At 42.3% G+C, this 25,306-nt stretch overlaps 1 protein-coding gene across 2 annotated transcripts; it reads right to left on the bottom strand.

The window, feature by feature from the left end:
• Positions 1 to 953: 953 nt before the first annotated feature.
• On the bottom strand, positions 954 to 24,877 carry LOC311241583 (cold-inducible RNA-binding protein B-like). Of its 2 annotated transcripts, none has more exons than XM_084330448.1 (2): positions 24,791 to 24,877; positions 954 to 2,391 (listed from the first exon to the last, which is right to left on the bottom strand). In XM_084330448.1, exon 2 carries the CDS (start codon positions 2,330 to 2,332, stop codon positions 1,880 to 1,882), a length of 453 nt encoding a protein of 150 aa, XP_084186574.1. In that variant the 5' UTR covers positions 2,333 to 2,391; positions 24,791 to 24,877; the 3' UTR covers positions 954 to 1,879. The 2 variants fall into 2 exon arrangements, with proteins under 2 accessions (XP_084186574.1, XP_084186575.1); XM_084330449.1 differs by having other exon boundaries at positions 954 to 2,388; positions 24,791 to 24,848.
• Between the last annotated feature and the right edge of the window lie 429 nt (positions 24,878 to 25,306).

The raw sequence follows: 25,306 nt of genomic DNA, 5'->3' as shown, positions 1-25,306 counted from the left end.
AAAATAAAAACTTAAAATGATATAAACTCACTTTTAACCTATTGCTAAACTATTGCCAACCTAACGTTTTACATTCTACATGTATTTGTGACATAGTAGTGATAATAATACTTGAAAACGTTTGATTTTAAAAACGTTAATTTATTGCATCACTCATAAAAATATTAATATATGATAATAATGTCAAAAAGGGGTCGGTAGGTGGGTAGGGATTACATTTTTTTTACGGCTGTGGCTAGGGCGTTCCACATTGATGTGGCATAATTACAAAACGTGTTTAGTCCCTTGTTTGAGCCGAATCTGGGTTGAACATGATTTGTGGAACTACCTCTGGTGTTGTGGTCGTAGAATTCACTGACCTTTGAGAAGTACCTCGACATGGGTATCTTAGTGGTGTAATGTATCTTGTAGACCAGGCCCATTGCAAGTTGCTGTACTCTGCCATCCTAGGATGTCAAAATTGGCAGGGGTGAGGTGGGTCGCCCTACCCACCTCCAAAACCGCCCTCAAAGAGTACCTACGGGAGGCTACAATTCGAAATTGGCCCCCATAAATGTTCAAACCCCCTCCTAATGTACAGTTTCGTCCCCCTCAAATGTATACCGGTATATTCTCTTTTAGGATCCCGGAGTCCTAGGTCCCATCAACATATTCAAACACAGATGTCATCATTTCTCAGTGACCTTGAGTCAGCGCCGCCATATTCACTCAGTTCAAATACGTGTATTGACCCTCGTCTGGCTGTTAAACGTTAACTACAGGCAAGAGAGACAATTGTCGAGAACTGCACTACATACATTTAGCTGACGCTTTTATCCAAAACAACGTACAAGTTCTGTACAAGTCAGCAGGAAGGGAACAATTCTGGCAGCTAAGGGTAAGTAACATTGTAAATCAAACAGTGTTGAGACTTTATTTTCCATGAATCGTTTAGTAGACTCAATGACAATATATATATTTAAAAAAAAACTTTAATGTTGATACAAAGAACAGAAAGTACAAAAATGCTCTCATTCCGAGTTTTATAATCGGTGAGAGAAGTTAGACGTCGATCACTTATACAAGTTCAGTCCATTCTAACAGCACATTTAAAATGCAGCCGTTGAGCAAAGCCAAAAAACACATTGAACAGCAGACTACATTAGGCGTGCATTTCACCAGTATGAAAGGAATTAACTTTTGGGAAACTGAACATACAGGACCCTCTGCTAATCAATATTTAAGATTAAAAAAAATTACATGGCTGAGGCATTGCTGCCGAGCAACACTATAGGAATGTACTATGAAACCCAAAAGCCTGTTTGAGCTACTAAATGGATTTCTCATTCAATAACTTGGCAGGAGGTAGGTTGGACAAGCATTAAAATGAAGGATAACTCAAACAAAAGTAAAGCCCTATTGAATTTCCCCTACATCCAGGGGAAAACAGGAGCTGCTTAACAGTGCGAGGTAGGAATGGTGCTTCAAAATCCTGGTTAACAAGAAAAGAAAAAAATATTAGATCATTTCAATTTCAGAGTTTTCCAATTTCTCATTTAACGGCACCAATCAAATCTGATATTGTACTTAGTTAATATGTGCGAGGTTAGAAAAAAAGCTGTGAGAACAATTGCCCTCAAGTAGGAAAGAAATCTTCAACATGAGTTTAAACATGGTTTGTCAATGAATGGCCAAAACTATGGCTACATTTGCACGACTCTTGAGCTACTGCAACAACATACTACAAAGAGAATCGGGTCAACAACACATGGACATTTCCTAAGGGAGCGCATATTTTAAATACAGCCAGTCGATGGATGATCTTGAATCGGGGAGAGTTTATCGTGTGCAGCATAGCTGTATGACCCAGAGCGCTCGCAGTAGCTACCCCCGCTTCCAACTACTCCCTGTATCCACCGCCGCTTCTGTATCCACCACCACCGTAACTCCTATCTCCACCGCCGCCATAGCTGCTACGTTCTCCGTAGCTTCCACCTCCGCCGTATCCTCCTCCACCGCCGTATCCTCCACCACCTCTCCCGCCGCCATAGCTTCCTCCGCCTCCGTATCCTCCACCACCGCGACCTCTGCCGCCGCCGCCACCCTGCCCCGCTTCATTCACACGAATCTCTCTGCCGTCCACCGTCTTGCCGTTCATTCCATCCATCGCATCTTTGGCGTCCTCTGCGTTTTCATATGTAACAAAGCCGAAGCCACGAGACCTTCCAGTCTCTTTGTCTTTGATCACATCGCATCTGGCGACGTTTCCGTACTTTGAGAACGCTGCCGCCAACGAGTCATCGGTGGTGTCGAAGCTCAGTCCGCCGACGAAAAGTTTTCCCTCGTCGGACATCTTTTGTCTGTAAGCTACAGTAGCAAACTCGTGGCAAATGGAGGACCTGTGCGGTGCTGCTGCAAGTGAAGAGGTGAGACATAATTAACATAGTAGGTAGTAATATAGGTGAGGTACATTCCTTAGTTCGCAAAGTTCATAATAGTACAAGGTTATTTCGATGACTGACAATTGGGCGTGTTATGGTAATGGTTTGTTTTTGTAGGGCAGTGCAGATTTAACCCAATTATGGCCAGAAGGAATGGTTGACAGCCTACATTTAATTTCTGGGCCCGAGTTAGAATTCCCTTTGGAACATCAGTTAAGACCAGAATAGAATCAAAGCCTCTGATGAATTGACCTCAAACCCTGCCCTCTTTTCCTGATCCTCCAATCACAACTGTTGCTTTCCTCTGACAAAACAGTTTGTCCAAGGGAAGCAACAGTTGTGATTGGATAAAGAAAAGAGGCAGGGCTTATGTTACCGGCCTCAGACCTAGGGGAATCTGAGTCGGCACAAGCGATACAGACAAGGGTGCGCTGTGGATCTGTGAATAGGGCTGGGCTAAATATGCCTAAATATGATATCACAATATTTTCTGACCTTTCGGCGATACACGATACGCATCACGATGTTTTTCTTTTTTTCCCCAAACAATTCATTATGAGGCTTACCAAGACAGTATTTGAGTTTGCAAGCTAACATTAAAGACAAAATAAAATACCCATGCATTTAGCATTTTTATATTATATATTAGATTTAGATTATTAGATTATATATTGCATATATTTAGCAATGAGATATTATATGATTTAGATATGAAATATGATGAATTGAAAATGGGGGACGAAAGTCTCTCTGGTCTGCATCCTCCAGTCCACTGTTGTTGTATTGAGCTGTACTGTATTGTACCCATGCTGCAATCTGTTAATAACGTTTTCATTCATTCAGACGGCAAACAGAATCATTTTGATTGACAGTCGAGTCTGCCAATTACGTCACACCGCTTTCACCAGCCCTGCTGTTCTTAGCACCAATCGGCAAGCGCGTATTTATTTTTTACTTCCGCCATTGGAGAGCTCAATGACAACAACAATGGTAGCGGTAGCTCCCCGCGGCCAACGTTTAGCTTTTAGCTCCGCAGGATGACTAAACGACTGGAGGCATAATGATTTTACTGCAACGGATGTTATAATAAAAGCCTTTCCATAAGGGCTCGAGACTAACGATGTCCCGTCGTCCCGGGGACGATCAAATATTGATTTGGGACGAACAGAAATCTTTGCTGGGACGCAACCGATGACAGGAAATGTCAATTGGCCGACTGTCAGTGCGCGCATATATTGCTGTCAAATGGTGAATGTCTCGTGCTGACTAAGTTCACTGAAGTCTAAACGTAGCGTGATTTGCCAAATCCAATGACTATCTCCGCCTCCCAACGCAGCGATACACTAATCCAGCATCAAGTTCCTACCCACCTCTCCTCAGCAAGTCGCGCTGCAGCAGCGTCACACCCCAAATTAATCTTGCATCGAAAAAGAAAAACGTGTTAACAGGTGAGGGAAATCTCTCTTACCTAGGCTTTCTCCACTGGTATTTAACCCTGGTTGACACAGTGAATGACAGCTGGTAATTGACAGTCGCACGGCACGAGACCACTGTACAAGAACCGCGGAAAGATCAGAATGTTACAAAAAAAAAAAAACGTGCGCGCTATACTGTGGCATCCTCTCAGTGAAGAGATCACCGCAAACATGCTGCGCTATTTGAAGAGGATAAACACGGACCCAAAATGACCAACAGGGAACTGCATCCAGCAATACTACCCCTGAGTCTAAGGTGAGGACACATTTAAATCACAGAAGTGTAATGTTAGTCTATTGGAACTGTATACAGTTATCGACGCGTTCTAGTTATAGCTGCTTATTGCTAGCTAACGTTACTGACTAACGTATGAGACTGCCACTGATTAATCCATAGTTCACACTATTTTATTCTTATTTTTAATATTATTATATTGTTATTCCTATTTTAGTCCTATTGACCTAAATGTTTATTGTTGTTCAATGTGAGCGATACATAGTCTGCTCTGTAGTGCCGAATTTCCCTCTGGATTATTAAAGGATTTCTATTCGATTCTATACTAACACGTAATGTTACTACCATTGCGAGTTAATTGGCATAACGTTACATTTATCTAAACGAACGCGGAGAAATAGACGACAGGCTATAGGCAAACTTCACTTCAGCTACACAATGAATCCATATTCAGTGAGGAGGGCCCGCTGGAATTTAGCAGCAATTATCAATATCGACCAGGAGGACAGCGCGATCTAAGGGACATGTTTCATTACTAGTCAAGTGTCATTACTTTAGTTATCAAAGGTGGAATCTCTGGACGCAATGACATTATGTAGTTTAAAGCTAAACTACGTTTTTCTTTCTTGTTAGAAGAGGGATAACTTATTCAGTTAGATTTGATCTTTATTTATCTCTAACATTTTCAACCATAAACACACATTTGTAATACAAAAAAAACTAAAACGAAATAAAATACATTTAAATATATTTTCCTATGGAAGGAATAATCAACATGGCTCCAATTGGTTTGACTATAACAGCACCGTGACCAAATATCCCTATACTAGCACCTTGTTAAACACTTTTTTTTTATATTTATTTTTAATCATAATTATTCTTGTGAAATCTTTCCACCATGGGAGCCTTTTGACTAAATCAATTTATTCTCCCCTTCTCTGAATGGTGTTTCTTATGGCAATAACAACTATAGACGACAAAACCAAAGTAAAGAAACTACATTTGATTTTTGGGACGGTTACATTCACTTTGGGACGGTTAAAATTGTATTTCGGGACGGTTCTGGGACGGTGGTGAAAAAAGTTAGTCTGGAGCCCTGCTTTCCATACATCCGTCTGATTGAAAACTTTATTAACAGACCGCAGAATGGGCACAACTGAGTCAGCACGGGCTGAGATATGAACGACTAATGCTTGCTATATCTAGGTCGACCTCGGACGTTGCTATGTAAATACGCTGATGTTATTGAACGTGTAACTATATAACGTTAATGCCACAAAACGAATGCCTTTGTTATCATAAGTAGTAACTTTGATGCAGTAGTGTGTGTGTGGGGCGGCGCTGTTCAAAAGTTTCAACGTGTGGACCAGATTGACGCGACACAATCCTCTTGGGCAAAACATCACGATATCCACGATACGTTTAAAAAGTGTATCGTTAATGAACTGTACCCGATATTTATATAATATCGTCATATCGCCCAGCCCTAGATGTAACCCCTTTCGGGTCTGTGATCAGGGACCGAAACTAAAGCCCGCCGCCCGCCAGGGGCGCTCTGTTTTTACCTTTGGCGCGTGACACTTAGAGGGCTGCCCGCCGTGTGGCGTGTAGACGTGTAGTTCATAATGATACTCTTGTGCGAGTACATATTATAGGAGCGCTCGTCTTTTTTTTCTCCGCCGCGAGATCGTTAAAAAACTACAAGTCCCACATTGCACTCAAGTCAACGGTCCAATCACAGTAGAGTGACGTGACTGGTTTCATGAGAAAAAAAGCAAATGACCAATCGGAAGCTCTTATTTGGCTTGTTTACTTCCTGAAACGCCACCATTGCCGTATGCGGGCAGTCTGCTCTAGCCAGCTACCGTTACTGTTTAAACAATGACCCAGTCAACTATTCACTTTTAGTTTAATACATGACAAGGCATTGTCTAACGGTATCTAGCTGGCTAGCTACTGATAGCTGCTAATATCAACAAATGCTCCAGCAATAGTCGACTCGAGTGCACAATACCTCCGTTCCCTCGTTATCTAGCTTAGCTAGCTCACCATCTGTCCCAGTAAACTAAATTGTCTTAACGTTATCTACCGGGCTAGCAGTAGCTACAGATAGCTCCTGATATCAATGTCTTATAACATTGATTGAATGCGTATTCTAGCTGAGGGCATGTTGAATGTGATTTGACAATAGAACCGTAACGTTATAAATAGGGTCCAGCTGCATCGCCGGAGAATCCTTGCATGCTGAATGTAGGGTCTAGCTGAATATAGGGTCTAGCTGCAGGGCCGGAGAATCCTTGCTGGAGCTGGAGGCTACTCAAGTATACACACAGACAGTGGAGCTGTTTGCAGATAGCAAGCATTTTGACTTATTGCGTGGTGGCGATGTCTCGCAGATAATACAACTACAAGTATGATTATATAATATATATTTTATTTAAAAAAAAATTTATATAAAATATATATATATATATTTTTTAATCAAAAAAAATTTGGCAGGTAAGAAATATGCTTGGCGGGTAGACTCTTCCCATCTACCCGCCACTGGCCGGTGAGTCAAAAAGTTAATTTCGCTCCCTGTCTGTGATGCACGCCTGTCCGAAACCCTCGTGCAACAGAGTACCTTTGAAATTTCTCTGCGATACTTGTACAAGTTGTACGACGAGCGTTTTGCTGAGGAGTTAATTGTGGGATTTTTCTATGAAGGTATAAGGGACTGTTCACTCGTCCAACCTTGTTGGCGTGCATCAGACCCGAAAGGGGCTATCAATGATGAATAGGGATGGGAATCGAAAACCGGTTCCCGTTGGGAACCGGTTCCTAATTGGCCGATGCCTGGAACCGTGTGGCTCCTGTGACTTTCGATTCCCTTAACGCTGCCAGGTTTTTCCTACAGTTGCGCGCGTTAGCATGTAGCCATGGCAGACTATTTGATTCCTTAAGGGCTCGAAATTGCCTGGCTTTTGGTCATATGCTCCCGAAATGCTCCCGCTGTTTGGCTACTTCTATGTGCAGTGAAAACTACTTGAATGCTTTCATTGATTTAGTTTAGGGTGAGCTAAAATTAGCCGCGGAGCTATCGCTAGCTAACGTGAGCTAACGCTATTTAATCAAGCTCACAAAGAGAGATAAACAGCTGACAGCGGATAGTACAGGTACAAATACAATAAAACAGCGGGTGGGGACTGTTCTGTAAACATTGTACTCTTTAGTTCACATATAATAAGAGCCGGATTGTTTATTTACTAAGTCCGTCAGACAGGAAGTACCATGGTGCAACATACAAATGTGTCCGTGTAGCAACACAAGCCAATACCTACAGGACAGGGGCCCGGGGAGGGAGCTCTGTGTGTCTGTGTGTGTGTGTGTGTGAGACAGAAGTCAGAGGAATAACGACTGTTATTCAATAGATTAAATTAGTTTAAGAATAAAAAAATAAATACATTTTAAGAGAATCTCAAATACATTATTTTATTTAAGTGTAGGCTATAGTTAATGTTTTATTTTTTACAGTTTTTGTATTTTTCTGACATGGTAAATGGCTGCTTTTTTATATAGCGCTTTTATCCAAAGCGCTTTACAATTTGTTCCTTACATTTTACCCAATCACTCACACATTCACACAACGACGGCGCAGGCAACCATGCAAGGTGCCAACCTGCTCATCGGGAGCAGTTAGGGGTTAAGTGTCTTGCTCAAGGACACATCGACACGCTGCCCGGGAGGAGCGGGAATCGAACCGGGAACCTCCGGATTGCCAGACGACTGCTCTACCTCCCGAGCCACTGTCGCCCCTGACATGGGGGCTCAACAATAAATGACAATCAGAAATGTCAAGTTGCATGTTGTTATTCTAACCAGCTTAGTTCTGTTGCATTTCCAATTTATTTATTTAAATTATAAATTGATCAGGTATCGATAAGAGAATCGATAAAGAATCGAATCGATAAGCAGAATCGATAATGGAATCGTATCGATAAAATCCTATCAATTCCCATCCCTAATGATGAATAGACAGACACGTTATCTCTTCTAGCCTCGCTCTACTGGGAGTGGTTTATTCTGACAAAATAATCCTTTAACATTCCAATACTCCAATTTACTTTGCAGGGCTGTACAGTGCGACATATATATCGCATGTGCTACAGCAACAGCGGTCTGTGCGATGAATGGATTTACTTCAGTAGCACTGGTGCGATAGGCATTCGGTTCATTTGATAACTCTTATTTTGAAAATCCTGTCGCAGGTCTCATTTCCGCCTAAGCGCAGCTCCAGTCATTAAATATCTGGGCTCCGGCAGCTAGCAACAGTCAGGTTCATATGCAGGGACCGAAACTAGAGAGCGCCGCCCGCCATTTGCGGGCAGTTTTTACGTTTGGCGCCTCCCACTTAGAGGACTGACCGCCGTGTGGCGGCCAATCAAATGGTCATGTGAAAACCGAAAATCATGATCCAATTCTGAGCGGAGTTCTCACTCGCTGTCTGAGCAGACACGCAGCGGCGGCGCATTGCTGCTCCTAAACCTCCCCTACCTGTTTCTGTATGCTGCATGTAAACACACAGTCACCGTGACTGATGTTAGTCTAGTCAGAGAGACCTCTGTGAGCTGATGTTAGCTACTGTTACAAAATGACCCAGTCAACTATTCACTTTTAGTTTAATACATGAGGCTAGAGCTGCCGCGATAACCGCATTACCGCGGTATCGCTGTTGCATCACGCCCACCGCAGAGTTGGGCTGAATACCGCATCACCGCTGATTTTTTTAATAATAATAAAGTAGCGCCCAGACGTTGGACTTGCGGCTCTGCAGATATACCCTACTCGGTTCCAAGCGACCCTATTGGGTAGAAGTGGTACCAGAAAAGTCATGTGAAACATTGCAGACCACTGATTGGTCAGAAGAGAGACGCGTCACACATTGGAGTCTCTGAACAAAAACAGAAAGCCGCCATCTTTACTGCCTCGCTAAGGATGTATTTCATTCAGGATTTGTTTGCGACAGCACCAAGTGTAATAAACAGAAAAGGATGGATTCACTGTGTATTCGGCCTCATTTAGGCCTAACAAAATTAATAGTTGGTTTCAGGTTGGTTGTCAGTTTGGCCATGGGTAGGTAGGGAATTTATTTTATTTTATTTTTTTATTTGATTCTTTCCCACGGCGACTATGGATAGGGAATTTCTTTATTTAATTAAAATGTTCACAACAACATGGATGCATGTACTCTGCCAGCATGTTTAATATCCATAATACTAAATGTTTGACTAAGATTTCTATGAAACTTTATTAAAAAAAAAAAAAAATCTCTCTTTTTTTTTATATAGTTTTTTCTAAAAACTCATAAAATATATTGGGTCGCACCGAAATCGGCAGGGTCGGTCGGCAACCTGAAACCAACTATTAATTTTGTTAGGCCTTATTGATGAAACAAAACCGACATCAACCCAATTTACCACAGAGCGGAAAGTTTAGTGTCACAACAAGATCGCTGATGTGTTAAGTTTGTTGTTATTAGCCTAATACTAACGTCAGCAGATATACACGAGAGGTAACGTTAAACCCGGGTTGCTTGGTAGAATACACACAATGAGGTAACGTTAGCTTTAGCACAATAGACACAACGAGAGTCTGGTTAATGTTGTTATTGATTGATTGAAACTGTGTTAAACTCTGGCTTGCTGAAAGCCCTCGGACATGCCCACGGAGCTTTCAGTGTACACAAGCGGCCCCGCCTGCATCCCCACACGGAGACAAACAGAGTTTTTTTTTTTTTTGTGTGCGCACTGTGCGGTAATAACCACGGCGATAGGAAATATTTCGCAAATTTGTGCGGTAAGGAAAATATCAATACCGCGGCAGCTCTACATGAGGCATTGTGTAACGTTATCCAGCTGGCTAGCTTCTGATAGCTCCCGACATAAACAACTGCAAGTGTCCAGTTACATCGCATGAGGGCTGCAGCGCTGCTGACTAGGGTCCAGGTGCAGGGCAGGAGAATCCTTTCATGCTGAATGTAAGAGTTTAGGGTCCAGCTGTAGCGCCGGAGAATCCTAGCTGGAGCTGGAGGCCACTAGAGTATACACACAGACAGTGGAGCTGTTTGCAGACAGCGAGGTGGCGATGTCTCGCAGATAATACAACTACAAGTATGATTATATAATATATATATTCTATAAAAAATAAAAAATTATATAAAATAATAAAAAAAAAAAATTTATCAAAAAAAAGTTGGCAGGTAAGAAATCTGCTTGGCGGGTAGATTCTTCCCATCTACCCGCCACTGGCCGGTGAGTCAAAAAGTTAATTTCGCTCCCTGTTCATATGATACTCTTATTTTGAAAAAACCCATAGCAACTCCGCGATGTCATATCCGCCCCAGACCGTGCTTCTGCCTTCTGCTCTCAGCCACGCGAGCGGCGCTGCACAGCAGCAGTGCGGCTATTTTGCGATCCGAAATAAGTCTGTGGTGTTTTTTTTCTCTCACAACGGGTCAAATGCATCTAACACGCGTTGCATCTAGGGATGGGAATTGATAGGATTTTATCGATACGATTCCATTATCGATTCTGCTTATCGATTCGATTCTTTATCGATTCCCTTATCGATACCTGATCAATTTATAATTTAGTAATCCAGAGGTTCCCGGTTCAATTCCCGCTCCTCCCGGGCAGCATGTCGATGTGTCCTTGAGCAAGACACTTAACCCATAATTGCTCCCGATGAGCAGGTTGGCACCTTGCATGGTTGCCTCCGCCGTCGGTGTGTGAGTGAATGGGTAAAATGTGAGTAACAAATTGTAAAGCGCTTTGGATAAAAAAAAAAAGCGCAACAGAACTAAGCTGGTTAGAATAACAACATGCAACTTGACATTTCTGATTGTCATTTATTGTTGAGCCCCCATGTCAGAAAAATACAAAAACTGTAAAAAAATAAAACATTAACTATAGCCTACACTTAAATAAAATAATGTATTTGAGATTCTCTTAAAATGTATTTATTTTTTTATTCTTAAACTACTTTAATCTATTGAATAACAGGTCGTTATTCCTCTGACCACACACACACACACACACACACACACACACACACACACACACACACACACACACACACACACACACACACACACACACACACACACACACACACACACACACACACACACACACACACACACACACACACACACACACACACACACACACACACACACACACACACACACACACACACACACACACACACACACACACACACACACACACACACACACACACACACACACACACACACACACACACACACACACACAGCTGGCCCGTTGCCATGGTTTCCCCTCCGAGACAGGGCGGGCACTTTCTTATCGGTGCCACACAGAGACAGTTGGGGAGACGAGAGTGGGGGGGTGGGGGGGGGGGCAAAGAGAGAGAGAGAGAGAGAGAGAGGGAGAGAGAGAGACAGAGACAGAGAGAGAGAGACACACACACACACAGGTAGAGACAGAAAGCAGATAAAGGTGTGAAGACATACAAGAGACTCTCCGTCTCTTAAGAGTACAAGGTTTACACAACAGCCCCCACCTGCTGTTTTATTGTATTTGTACCTGTACTATCCGCTGTCAGCTGTTTATCTCTCTCTGAGAGCTTGATTAAATAGCGTTAGCTCACGTTACCTCCGCGGCTAATTTGAGCTCACCCTGAACTAAATCAATGACTAGGTTGAGGTTCTAAACAGGCCTGTACAGTGCGACATATATATCGCACGTGCTACAGCAACAGCGGTCTGTGCGATGGATGGATTTACTTCAGTAGCACTGGTGCGATAGGGATTCGGTTCATATAGATACTCTTATTTTGAAAATCCTGTAGCGGGTCTCATTTCTGTCCACGCGCAGCTCCAGCTAGGCTCCGAAAGCTAGCAACGTTCAGGTGCATATGATACTCTTATTTTGAAAAAACTCTTGTGACAACTCGACGAGTCATATCCGCGCTTCTGCAAGCAGAGCAGCGCGTTGGTCAGTTGGTGCGCACTGACTGCTGCGTTAACACAGCAGTGCGCCTACACCAGCGTTTCCGTTAACCGGTAATTACCGGTATTTGACTGGCAAAATCTGTTGAAGTCCGACAAATTTTATCTCTCCGGTCATAGTGTCCGGTGAAAATAGTTCCCTCTGGGCACAGTTTGATTATTTGAATTGTATTTGGATGGGCTGGAGTTGGGTGGCCTATGCGATGAACGAAACAATCATTGCGTTTGTTGTCGTTGCTTCGCCAAGCAGCCGGTCTGGTAATGACGACGCTGTGTCAGTGAGAGCTTGCTGCTGGATTTGCGGAAGGCATGCAGCTGCAGACCCACAGAACCCACCAGCTTTGCTGGCACAGTGCGGTCCCCAGACCTGGAAAGCTGCTCTGCGGGTCTGCAGCTGGATGCTTCTTGCAAACTAACTGCGGCCGGCTCGCGCTGATATATCAGCTGCCAGCTCGCTGACACATAGGGATGCCCCCCGGACCCCGGTTTTAAACGGGAACCGGTACTATATTAGAAAATACCGGAGTATTTATAAGCTCCGACGTCCTCGGTACTGCTATCGATACTCTAGAGAAATTATTATTATTATTATTATTATTATTATTATGATTATTATTATTTAAAAGTTGCGAACGATCTCTCCTCTCTCTGTCTCTGCACGAGAAGCGAGTCGCAGCGAGTCATTATTACACACACTCCTCGCGAGTCGCGCTACACATACATACGGGTACTCCTTAATGAAAGCGCTGTCAATAGTATGCAGCTGCAGCACGTCAGACCGCAGCGCTTACAAGCCCCGCACATACAAGCCCCGCACACCTGATGTGCTGCAGCTGGAAGCATCTCAGCGCTGTCTCCGTGCTGACGCGCGCTGCACACAGACAGACAGCTCTGCATGGACTGAGTCGTGATGGCGGATAGAGCGAAGCGTTCACAAGTGCAACAAAACATTTGCCAGTAAGGGTGGCAATGGCAATACGAGCAATCTATCAAAACATTTGTTTGCAAAACACTATATTAGTTTGCAGAAATGCGCCGTATTCGACTGCCTTGCGCGCAGTGGTCCATCTGCATCCACGTCCACTGCAGCCGGTAAGCCAAGATACGGAGTTTCCTAGGCTAATAACGAATTATTACAAATAGGCTAATAAACAAAATAATTGTTTAGCTACAAATACTACAATCTAAAAACTTTTTATAGATCGTCAAGCTGAGGTCAGTATACATAGTTGTCTAACTTGTCTGTTGTTGTTATAAGTTATTATTGAAGCAGCTATTCCCACCACTCCACACAAATTTACAATAATTCAATCATTTCTAATCTTTACTGTAGGGAGATGACCAATGCTCTCAACTGCAAATATAAAAATCATAAAAAAATTATCAAAAAGAACCGATAAGAGTATCGATAAAGTACCGAACCGTTAAGCAGTATCGATAGGAGTAGTAGTATCGATAAAATCCTAACGATACCCATCCCTACTGACACAGGATGTCATTGACCGGCTGCTTGGTGAAGCAACGACAAATGTAATGATTGTTTCGTTCATCGCATAGGCTATTTAATTTTAGCCTATTTTAATACAATTCAAATAATCAAATTGTGCTTAGAGGGAATTATTTTCACCGGACATTATGAGCAGCAGCACCAAGTCGTTGGGAGGTGGAGATATACATCACGGCGCAAACCCACGATAATGTTGCCGTCTCTCTGCCAAATTTCTCAGTTCTTCGCTTGATATAATTAATTAGAGTTGTTCCGATACCGATACTGGTATCGGAAAAGCCGCCGATACTGGCTAAAATGCTGGTATCGGTATCGGCGAGTACCCTCTAATGCTGCGCTCCGATACCATATGACGTAATTTATCAACAACACTGTGGTCTGTTGAGTAAGCATTATAAAACAAACGTGTGCTTAATCGATTAAAGTGTCAATGCCATTTGTCATTTTAACAGCAGATACTTTCTTAAATGTCATCGTCCCGACAGAGCGGTGTTGACGGCGAGCTCATGGGTTCGCTTGGTGGCTGGTGTTATTAGCATTGAACGGCTAACCGAAAGCTAGCTTTAACATTACCTTGGCTAAAGTTGGGGCTATTCATATAATCCAGCAATAATGGCTGCAGACCTGCAAGCAAAGTACAGCAAGTTGGCAAAGGAGTATTCCAAGTTAAATCACAATGTCACCAGTAACGTTACAGTCTTCTATGGTCTTCCCATATACCGGTAGCTCATGCTAGCTAACGGTAACGTTGTCTTTGCACAATTGCACGTCGCGTACACAATTAATGACATGTTGCGGACAGCCATATCGGCGACAATGTTTAGCTTTTAGTGCCAAATGATAAGAGTCTGAGGCGGAGTCTCAAAAGAGAATGTTGAATATTTATTGTGCAAAAATCAAAACAGATCCGACTGCTACTGAACGGAGCCTTGTAGACAGACTGAGTAGGGTATATCTGCAGAGCCAGTGGGTAGCGAGTGCAGCAACGTATAATGTCCGTGTGGATCATTGGAGTAGGGTATATCTGCAGTGCTGAAGCCCCATACTCATTGATTAATGATACTAATACAAATCTATACAATCACCTGTTGTTGAATAAATACCATTACTTTCTAGTTATGACTAAAAAACAGTATATATAAAACAGTATTTGTTAAAAAAAAAAAAAAATATTATATTTATAAAAAATTTATATAATATCGTTTTCTTTTTTTTTTATGTATGCACTGGTATCGGATAAGTATCGGTATCGGAATCGGATCGGAAAGGAAAAAAATGGTATCGGAACATCTCTATAATTAATACAAATGTCCAATATAACGGAATTCGTTAGCTCATAAAAATGTGATTAAGTTTCAAGTTTCTTTAATAGTTGTCATACAGAAGTACAGAATACTTTTGTACAAAATGCTTCTTACTGTTGCGCTCCAGAGACTGTGCATGACAAGGTAAGTATGAAATAAAAACATAGTAAAAATTAGAAGTAAAAAAAGAGGTCACAGTGTTCAGTTTAGACATATGTACAATGTTCGTAGACGTAGTTACCATACAATATACAATACTGTGCAGTGTACTAATATACAATACTATATAGTGCAAGGCATAAATGGACGAGGTGCAGTTTAGGTACAATTCACAGTAGGTGTACGAGTTGTAGTGCAAATCCTTTATCAATAAATATAAAGTGTAAGTGTGTTTGTGTGATCTAAAGTGTGGAGAGTGGGTGCTGCAGTGTGTTGTTGTTTGAGTGAGTGTGTGCGTGTGGGTGTGTGTGCTGTGTGCATTTGATGGTTGTTGCATAGTGATTATTGTTCGTTTAGCGATTATTGTTCGTTTAGCAGCCTGATGGCCTGGGGATAGAAGCTCCTTCTGAGTCTTTCTGTGCTCGCCATAAGACTCCGGTATCGCCTGCCTGACGGCAGCAGTTCAAAGAGGCAGTTGAATTATAGATTATAACAGACTGCTGTTTATTAAGGTCGGGCAGACTGCCCACCGACACCTCAAGTCGGCAGCAGCACGCAGTCTCGAGGGACTTATTTTATTTGGAATATATTAATGACTGTATATACGCAAAAGTAGTCTAGTTTTAAGTTAAAATATTATAAATGCCTTGATGATGTCATTCTTTATATAGGCCTATCAATTGTTTTTAAGCTCAATAAACTCTGACCGGAATTTATCCCATTTGTCCGGTAGATTGAAATCTACCGGACACTCAGACCTGCAAAAAAAAATTCTAACGGAAACCCTGGCCTACACATCCCGAAATAAGTCTGTGGTGTTTTTTTTTTCTCGCAACGGGTCAAATGCATCTACATGCTTTGCACCGTCGCCATTCCTTTATGCGCACATCGCCCGAAATTAACGTTTATGTACCATTACAATCACTACAACGTTAGCAAGCTAACAAGCTAATCCTGATCAGAGGCAGAGCCAGCAGACAGTGTGGACTGGGGAAAGGGAAATGGGGGGGGGGCACTCTCTCCTCTTCCCTGTGTGTGTGCGTGTGTGCGTTTGGAAAGACGATGAAGTCACTAGTCAGGACTCAGGACAGGAGTATATTATAGTAAACTGAGGATGGACAGATAATGTTGATATTCAAATAAACAAGTTTCGAGAGGAGTGGAAGTTTGAAGACAGACTAGACTACAATATGATGCGGGGGTGGTGAGTTGAAACAGTGTGTGTGAATGAATGAAAACTTTATTTAACAGATTGCAGATGGGTACAATACAGTACGGCTCAATACACACAATTGTTAAGGGGATGCAGACCAGAGAAAGACGTTTGTCTTGTTTACATCAGGGTCCCCCATTGTGTGTGTGTGTGTGTCCCAACCGACCCCACTTCTATGTTTCAATAAATTATTTGCATTTAAAACTATTAACGCTGACTCATTCCTTCAGTCCACTCAAAATTATGCTAATATTCCTTATGTTGTTTATGATATTAATTGAAAATAGCATATGAGAGTATCATAGTAATAATAACACATGGCGATATACTAAATGACAGCCAAACATGGCACTGCAACTAAATAACACAAATACAATAGGCACATTTGTGACTGTTACAAATATAACACGTTTTATACTTGTGCTACAAGATTTTGGCCTGTGCTACAAAACTATCAACCTCTGTAGCACCAGTGCTATGTGCAAAAAAAGTTAACGTACAGCCCTGGGTTCTAAAGCATTCAAGTAGTTTTCACTGCACATAGAAGTAGCCAAACAGCGGGAGCATTTCGGGAGCATATTACCAAAACCCAGGCAATTTCGAGCCCGTAAGGAATCAAATAGAGTCTGCCATGGCTACATGCTAACGCTAACGTTATTGCGCAACTGTAGAAAAAACCTGGCAGCGATAAGGGAATCGAAAGTCACGGGAGCCACACGGTTCCAGGCATCGGCCAATTAGGAACCGGTTCCCAACGGGAACCGGTTTTCGATTCCCATCCCTAGTTGCATCGTCGCCATCCCTTTATGCCCACATCGCCCGAAATGAACGTTACATTAGCATAAGCTAACAAGCTAATCCTGATCAGAGGCAGAGCCATAGAGAACAGGGGACTGGGGAAAGGGTGTGTGTGTGTGTCGAGAGGAGTGGAAGTTTGAAGACAGACTAGACTACAATATGATGCGGGGGTGGTGAGTTGAAACAGTGTGGACAGGGGGCGAAATTAAAGCCCGCCGCCCGCCAGGGGTGCTCAGTTTTTACCTTTGGCGCTTGCCACTGGGGGGTCGGCCCGCCGTGTGGCGTGTAGACGTGTAGTTCATAACGATACTCTTATTTTGAAAATCTGTGCGGGTCTCATTTCTGCTCCAAGCGCAGTTCCAGTCATAATATCGATGGCTCCGGCAGTTAGCAGCATTCAGTTCGTATGATACTCTTATTTTGAAAGAACCCGTGGCAACGAGTCATATCCGCCCAGCCCTGCAGCGGGATACTATTGGCTTCTGCTCGTATCAACATTCAACACAGAGGCAGTCTGCGTCTAGTCTAGACCGGACCTCCATGAGCTACCGTTACTGTTTAAACAATGACCCAGTCAACTATTCACTTTTAGTTTAATACATGACGAGGCATTGTCTAACGGTATCTAGCTGGCTAGCTACTGATATCAACAAATGCTCCAGCAATAGTCGACTTGAGTGCATAATACCTCCGTTCCCTCGTTAGCTAGCTCACGTTAGCTAGCTCACGTTAGATCTATATGTCCCAGTAAACAAAATTGTCTTAACATTACCTAGCGGGCTAGCAGTAGCTACAGATAGCTCCTGATATCAATGTCTTATAACATTGATTCAATGCGTATTGTAGCTGAGGGCATGTTGAATGTGATTTGACCAAAGAACCCTAACATTATACCAATAGGGTCCAGCTGCAGCGCCGGAGAATCCTTGCATGCTGAATGTAGAGAGTATTAGTATAGGGTCCCGCTGCAGCACAGGAGAATCCTTTTTGGAGCTGGAGGCTACTAGAGTACACACAGACAGTGGAGCTGTTTGCAGATAGCGAGCATTTTGACTTATTGCGTGGTGGCGATGTCTCGCAGATAATACAACTACAAGTATGATTATATAATATATATTTTATTTAAAAAAAAATGTTTATATAAAATATATATATATATTTTTTTTAATCAAAAGAAATTTGGCAGGTAAGAAATATCTACCCGCCACTGGCCGGTGAGTCAAAAAGTTAATTTCGCTCCCCGAGTGTGAATGAATGAAAACTTTATTTAACAGATTGCAGAATGGGTACAAATACAGTACGGCTCAATACACACAATTGTTAAGGGGATGCAGACCAGAGAAAGACTTTCGTCTTGTTTACATCAGGGTCCCCCATTGTGTGTGTGTGTCCCAACTGACCCCACTTCTATGTTTCAATAAATTATTTGCATTTAAAACTATTAACGCTGACTCATTCCTTCAGTCCACTCAAAATTATGCTAATATTCCTTATGTTGTTTATGATATTAATTGAAAATAGCATTAAAGAGTATTATAGTAATAATAACAAGGCGATATACTAAAAAGCAATTTATAATTTTTGGCTGGTAAAAAAAAAAAATCTGCCTTTTTTAAATCTACATTTACATTTACATTTAGTCATTTAGCTGACGCTTTTATCCAAAGCGACTTACAAGTTCTGTACGACAAGCCATCAGGAAGGGCACAACTCTATCAGCTGAGTAACAATGTTCATCAAAGTGTTGAGTGCTACAGTGTAGGTTAGTTTATTAGGACAAGTGCATGACAGTATGGTTAGTTAGGGTTAGATATATATATTTTTTTTCTTTTCTTTTTTTAATTCAGATAATGGTTGAAGAAGTGCGTCTTTAGTCGACGGCGAAAGATTGGACGTGTTTCGGCTGTCCTAACTGGGGTGGGTAGTTCATTCCACCATTGTGGGGCAAGGATTGAGAATAGGCGACTTCTCTTTGATGACCCTCCCGGAGCTTGGATAGGAGTAGGTCTGAGGCGGCCAGAAGATGCAGAGCGTAGGGGTCTTGAGGGTGTGTAGTTAGAGACCATTGACCGGAGGTAGGCGGGAGCAGTTCCCTTTGCCGCACGGTATGCTAGGTCGAGGGCCTTGAAGCGGATTCGTGCAGCAATGGGGAGCCAGTGCAGGTCCCTAAGAAGTGGGGTGACATGGGCCGACTTCGGTAGGTTTGAGATCAGGCGGGCCGCTGCGTTCTGAATGAGTTGAAGAGGCTTAGTGGCAGTGGCCGGGAGGCCAGCGAGCAGTGCGTGGCTGGTAAGTCAAAAAGTTAAGTTTGTTCCCTGACTGCAACTAAATAACACAAATACAATAGGCACATTTGTGACTGTTACAAATATAACACGTTTTATACTTGTGCTACAAGATTTTGGCCAGTGCTACAAAACTATCAACCTCTGTAGCACCAGTGCTATGTGCAAAAAAAGTTAACGTACAGCCCTGCTTTGTAATTCTTATTGTACAATAATATAATAAACCAAATCATACAAAAATACAATCTTCAAATGTATTCTTTAGGAAACGAAATAGTGCAAAACAATAAAAACCTTTTGGCATAAATTCAATCTGTATCCTTGATTGATCATCGTAACATATATGACACACACGACATACAGATAGAGAGTACTGCTACATCTATACATTTATGACGTACCAGATTTGCAAATACAGTAGTTTGTGATACAAAAAGTGTCCAGAAAAAGTGTATATACATTTGACGTAGAAACTGTACATTGGAGGAGGTTGGGTAGGTGGGGTGTGGTTGGGTGGGTGGGTGGGGAGGGGGGGGGCCGTACATTGGAGGCGGGGGGGGGGGTTGGGTAGGGGACACTGTACACACTGTACATTGGAATACTGACAATGCCATACTTGGTCATTTACTGTACAACTGGGTTAGGATTTAGGACATTTGTAGGGGCCAGTTTGAATTGCAGTCTCCCGTAGGTGTTCTTTGAGAGTGTTTTTGAAAGTGGGTAGTGATTCACATTCCTTTACAGCTTTGAGTAGGGCGTTCCACATTGATGTGGCATAATTGCGAAACGTGTTTGAGCCGAATCTGGGTTTAACATGATTTGTGGAGCTCCCTCTGGTGTTGTGATCGTGGTATTCACTGACCTTTGGGAAGTATTTTGACATGTACATGGGTACCTTGGTCGTAGGGGTGGACGGTATGGTCTAAAATTTATATCACGGTATAATCTGAAGCATAGACGGTAACGGTATATATCACGGTATCATCGTTTTTGATAAAAAAAAGAATTTATTTTATATAATTTTTTTTTTTTTTTTTATAAAATATATATATTATATAATTAGACTTGTACTTGTATTATCTGCGAGACATCGCCACCACGCAACAAGCTCCACTGTCTGTGTGTACTCTAGTAGCCTCCAGCTACGGCCAGGATTCTCCAGAGCTGCATCTGGACCTATACTCGAGTAGCCTCGAGCAGAGCTACGGCCAGGATTCTCCGGCGCTGCACCTGGACCCTATTGGCATAACGTTACTTAACTGTGCTCAGCAAGCCCTCAGCTCGAATACGCATCGAATCAGTGTTATAAGACATTGATATCAGGAGCTATCTGTAGCTACTGCTAGCCGGATATATAACGTTAATACAACGCCTCAGTGAATTATTTAGTTCAATGGGACATTTCGTTTTGAACGGTGAACTAACTTGTGTTAACGTGAGCTAACGGCTAACGGAGCTATCATACACGTCTACTCTCTACTAGACTTGATGGAGCGTTTGTTGATGTCAGGAGCTATCGGTAGCTGGCCGACTAGATACCGTTCGGTTAGACAATGCCTCATCATGTATTAAACTAAAAGTGAATAGTTGACTGGGTCATTTTGTAACGGTAGCTAAGCTAACGTTAGCTCAGGGAGACGTCCCGTCCCACTAGACTACTAGTAGACCCGTGTTTACATGCGTGCGGGAGGGGCTGGCACTGCACGAAGCCTCCTAAATAACTTTTTCCAGTTCGCACATATCTATTATCTATGACTAATTCTATCTATTTTTAGGGGCAAATGCGAGTGAAATAGTCGCGCTGTGGTTACATGACGTCATTGCTATTTTAGAGCTGCACTACCGGTTACACGGTATAGGCAAAATCCATACCGTAGAGCAAATTCATACCGTTTATACCGTATACCGTTTATACCGTCCACCCCTACTTGGTCGTGTAGTGTATCTTGTAGACCAGGCCCATTGCAAGTTGCTGTACTCTGTCCTTCTACTCTAAGCCATCCTAGGTTGTCAAAGTGGGCAGGGGTGAGGTGGGTTCTAGGAGTAAGGTCAAGCAGTAGTCTGACCAGTTAGTTTTGAGATGTTTGTAATTTTGTTTTTAGCGCCTTTGAGGTGCTTTGGTACCATGAGGTGCAAGCATAGTCGTAGTACCCTTGAAGTGCAACCAGGGACCGAAACTAAAGCCCGCCGCCCGCCAGGGGCGGTCTGTTTTTACCTTTGGCGCATGACATTTAGAGGGCTGCCCGCCGTGTGGCGTGTAGACGTGTAGTTCATAAGCAGGCCCCTAAAAATATTTGTATGCGAACGGTAAAAATCAATTACGCGCACGCTGTGCGAATACAGATTATAGCCTCCGTCGTCTTTTTTTTCCTCCGCTGCGAGATCGTTAAAAAACTACAAGTCCCACATTGCACTCAAGCCAACGGTCCAATCACAGTAGAGTGAAGTGACTGGTTTCATGGGAAATAAAGCAAATGACCAATCGGAAGCTCTCATTTTTCTTGTTTACTTCCTGAAACTCCGCAATCAGGGCTCTCGTTTTCCGAGACACCAACTTATTATAGTCTCTCTTACCAATAGGAATAGATTTTAGAACACCTAGATTTATCGATAGCAATAGTAATATAACGTTAATGCAACAAAACGAATGCCTTGCTTTGTTAATCATAACGTTGATGCAGTAGCGTATGTCGGTGTGTTGGCTGTAACGGACATGACAATAACATAACGTGTACACATTAAAATTGCGATAATCTATTCTAACATTTTCAAATCGATGCAGTTGAATTTCCCCCTTAGGATCGATGCATTGTTACACCTAGGGGTGCACCGATATATCGGTCGGGTATCGGTATCGGCCGATAAGTGCCTTGTTGACTGCTATCGGCCTATCGGCCGATAAGCTCAAATGTGCCGATAGCAGTCGCCGATAACTAACCATCCATTTGTGTAGCGTCAAGACAAAAAAAAATAAATTCACTCGCGACCTACCTGCACAACGCCCGCCGTCCGCCCCACACACACACAAGCTACTGCATCAAAGTTACTATTTATGATTAACAAGGCATTCGTTTTGTGGCATTAGCGTTATATAGTTAGTGTTACACGGACAATAACATCAGCATATTATTATTACCCATAGCAGCAAGGCATTACTCCGAGTCCGTTCATAGCCGGGAGGCAGACGACTAACGTTACTGGTGAAAATGTGATTTACGTTGGAATACTCCTTTGCCAACTTGCTGTACTTTGCTTGCAGGTCTGCAGCCATTATTACTGGATTAAGAATAGCCCCAACTTTAGCCAACGTAACGTTATGGCTAAACCTTTAACATTAGTTAACCCTAGCTTTCGGTTAGCTGTTCAATGCTAATGTAATAACACAACCAAGCGAATCCATCAGAGCTCCCCATCAACACCGCTCTGTCGGGAGGATGGCATTTAAGAAAGTATCTGCTGTTAAAATGACACAAACATTCGTTTTGTGGCATTAACGTTATTATAGTTAGTTACACGTTCAATTACATCAGCATAGTATTTACCCGAAGATAGCAAGCAAGCCGTGCATAGCTCGGTTACATTCCGTTGCTCATTCCGTACCCAACTACACATTCTGCAATCTGTTAATAAAGTTTTCAACCAGACAAATGTATAGAAAGGCTTTGTTTTATTATAACATTTGTTGCAGTAAAATCATTGTGTCTCGTTTGGCCATCCTGTGGAGCGCGCTGGTCGGCGGGCACTGCCGGGCAGCTAACTTATTAGCTTGTTGTGGTTCTGAGTTTGACTCGCATTCTCACAAGCAGATCAATGGCGGCATGCCCCGAAGTAGAAAAATGAATATTCGCTTGGTGGTAAGCAGGAGGTGGGTGCTAGCGGTGTGGCGTAATTGGCCGAATCGACTGTCAATCAAAATGGTTCCATTGCATTGGTTGAAAGCTCTGGTTGAGAGAATAGTATCCCGCTGCAGGCCGCCAGAATGGTTCCATTGCATTGGTTGAAAGCTCTGGTTGAGAAAATAGTATCCCTCTGCAGGCCGCCAGACGATACTGGGAGAGGGATCAGTGATACCATAAACATATTTCTTGATGTTTCCTTTTTTAAGTAAGTAAAGAGGCCTACAAATACAAACACACATACAAATATACAGTAGTTTCATTAAAAAAATTTAAAAAAAATAAAAAAAAAAATTAAAAAAAAATTTAAAAAAAAATTTAAAATACTTATTTTTTGCCACAATTATCGGTATCGGTATCGGCCGATTGTGTTAGTTGAACAATCGGTATCGGTATCGGTGGCCAATTTTCATATCGGTGCACCCCTAGTTACACCCCTACACCAAAGTCACTGTCTGGCCCACTGTGTATCTGTGTGTATAATAACTTGGCTAGCGTTATCAACAGCAGAGGTGGGCAATGGGTCCAGCTGCAGCACCGGAGTGCAAGCGATGTGATGTAATTGGCAGACTCGACTGTCAATCAATGGTCTACCTGACACGCAAACTCAAACAATGTTTCTGTACTGGAGGTGTGATTGATTGATTGATTGAAAACTTTATTAACAGATTGCAGAATGGGTACAATACAGTACAGCTCAATACACACAATTGTTAAGGGGATGCAGACCAGAGAAAGACTTTCGTCTTGTTTACATCAGGGTCCCCCATTTCAATTAATCAGGAAAGTGTACAGTAGGAAAGTGTACAGTATTTCAATAGGAAACCCTGAAAGAATTATTTTTCTAGAAGAGCAACACAGCCAAAACAGACAGTGGAGCTGTTTGCAGATAGCAAGCATTTTGACTTATTGCGTGGTGGCGATGTCTCGCAGATAATACAACTACAAGTATGATTATATAATATATATTTTATTTAAAAAAAAATTGTATATATAAAATATATATTGGCAGGTAAGAAATATGCTTGGCGGGTAGACTCTTCCCATCTACCCGCCACTGGCCGGTGAGTCAAAAAGTTAATTTCGCTCCCTGAGTGCAACCAATAAACCCTTTTGCGATTCGCCATCTATATATTCTTACTTAAATACAAACGTAATACCTAATCCTGTAGTCAGAACAGTCACAAAAACCAATAGTACACATCTGAAATTGAATACACGTTACTAGCTACATAACCTTAGCTCAAATACACATTGACGGTAACACGCTCTTACACGCACGTTCACATGCACGCACCCACATGTACCGTCGGTGTAACACGCTAGCTAACAGTTAGCAATTATTCATTTAAAACTACTCGTCCAAACATGTTCATGTACACACTCAAAACGTTACATAACATGTCACCGACAGTTCACATTAGTTTTTAAACATCTTAGGAATGTTTTAGATAATTATTGTATTACCTGTGAAGAATGGAGAATAGACACGTTATTTCTTCTAGCCTGGCTCTGCTGGCAGCGGTAAGCGGTTTATTCTGACTGCGCATGCTTGGGAGCCAAGACTATACTGATTTCCTCTATCACTCACAGGAGCGCAGGAGCGCCATCTACTGACTTGGAAGTCTAATAAGATGTACAGTAGCATCTCATTCAAAAAGTAAATTACTGTTAGAGTAGTTGTGAATAATCTTAAAAAATAGGGGGTGTATGTTTTTGTATAAAACTTTACATGGAGGCATTTTCAAACCCTCTACAATTACATAAATTGAAAAAGGTCTGAACTTGGCCTGGCTCACTCCTACGACCTTACTGGACACCTCAACGAGCCTGCTTAGACTGGGCTGTTCATGTCTGGAGAATTAATGCCTGAACCAGATGTCAATACAAAAGAGATTCAATAAATAATTCAGTGACAATTGACTTTAGGGGGTACAGATAACAACTAAGAAACCAGTGCATAGGAACACATTCAACCTGATT

This window comes from Notolepis coatsorum (assembly GCF_963971535.1).
Source record: "Notolepis coatsorum genome assembly, chromosome: 15".
Lineage (NCBI taxonomy): Eukaryota > Metazoa > Chordata > Actinopteri > Aulopiformes > Paralepididae > Notolepis > Notolepis coatsorum.
This window is presented reverse-complemented; position numbering and strand designations above follow the sequence as displayed.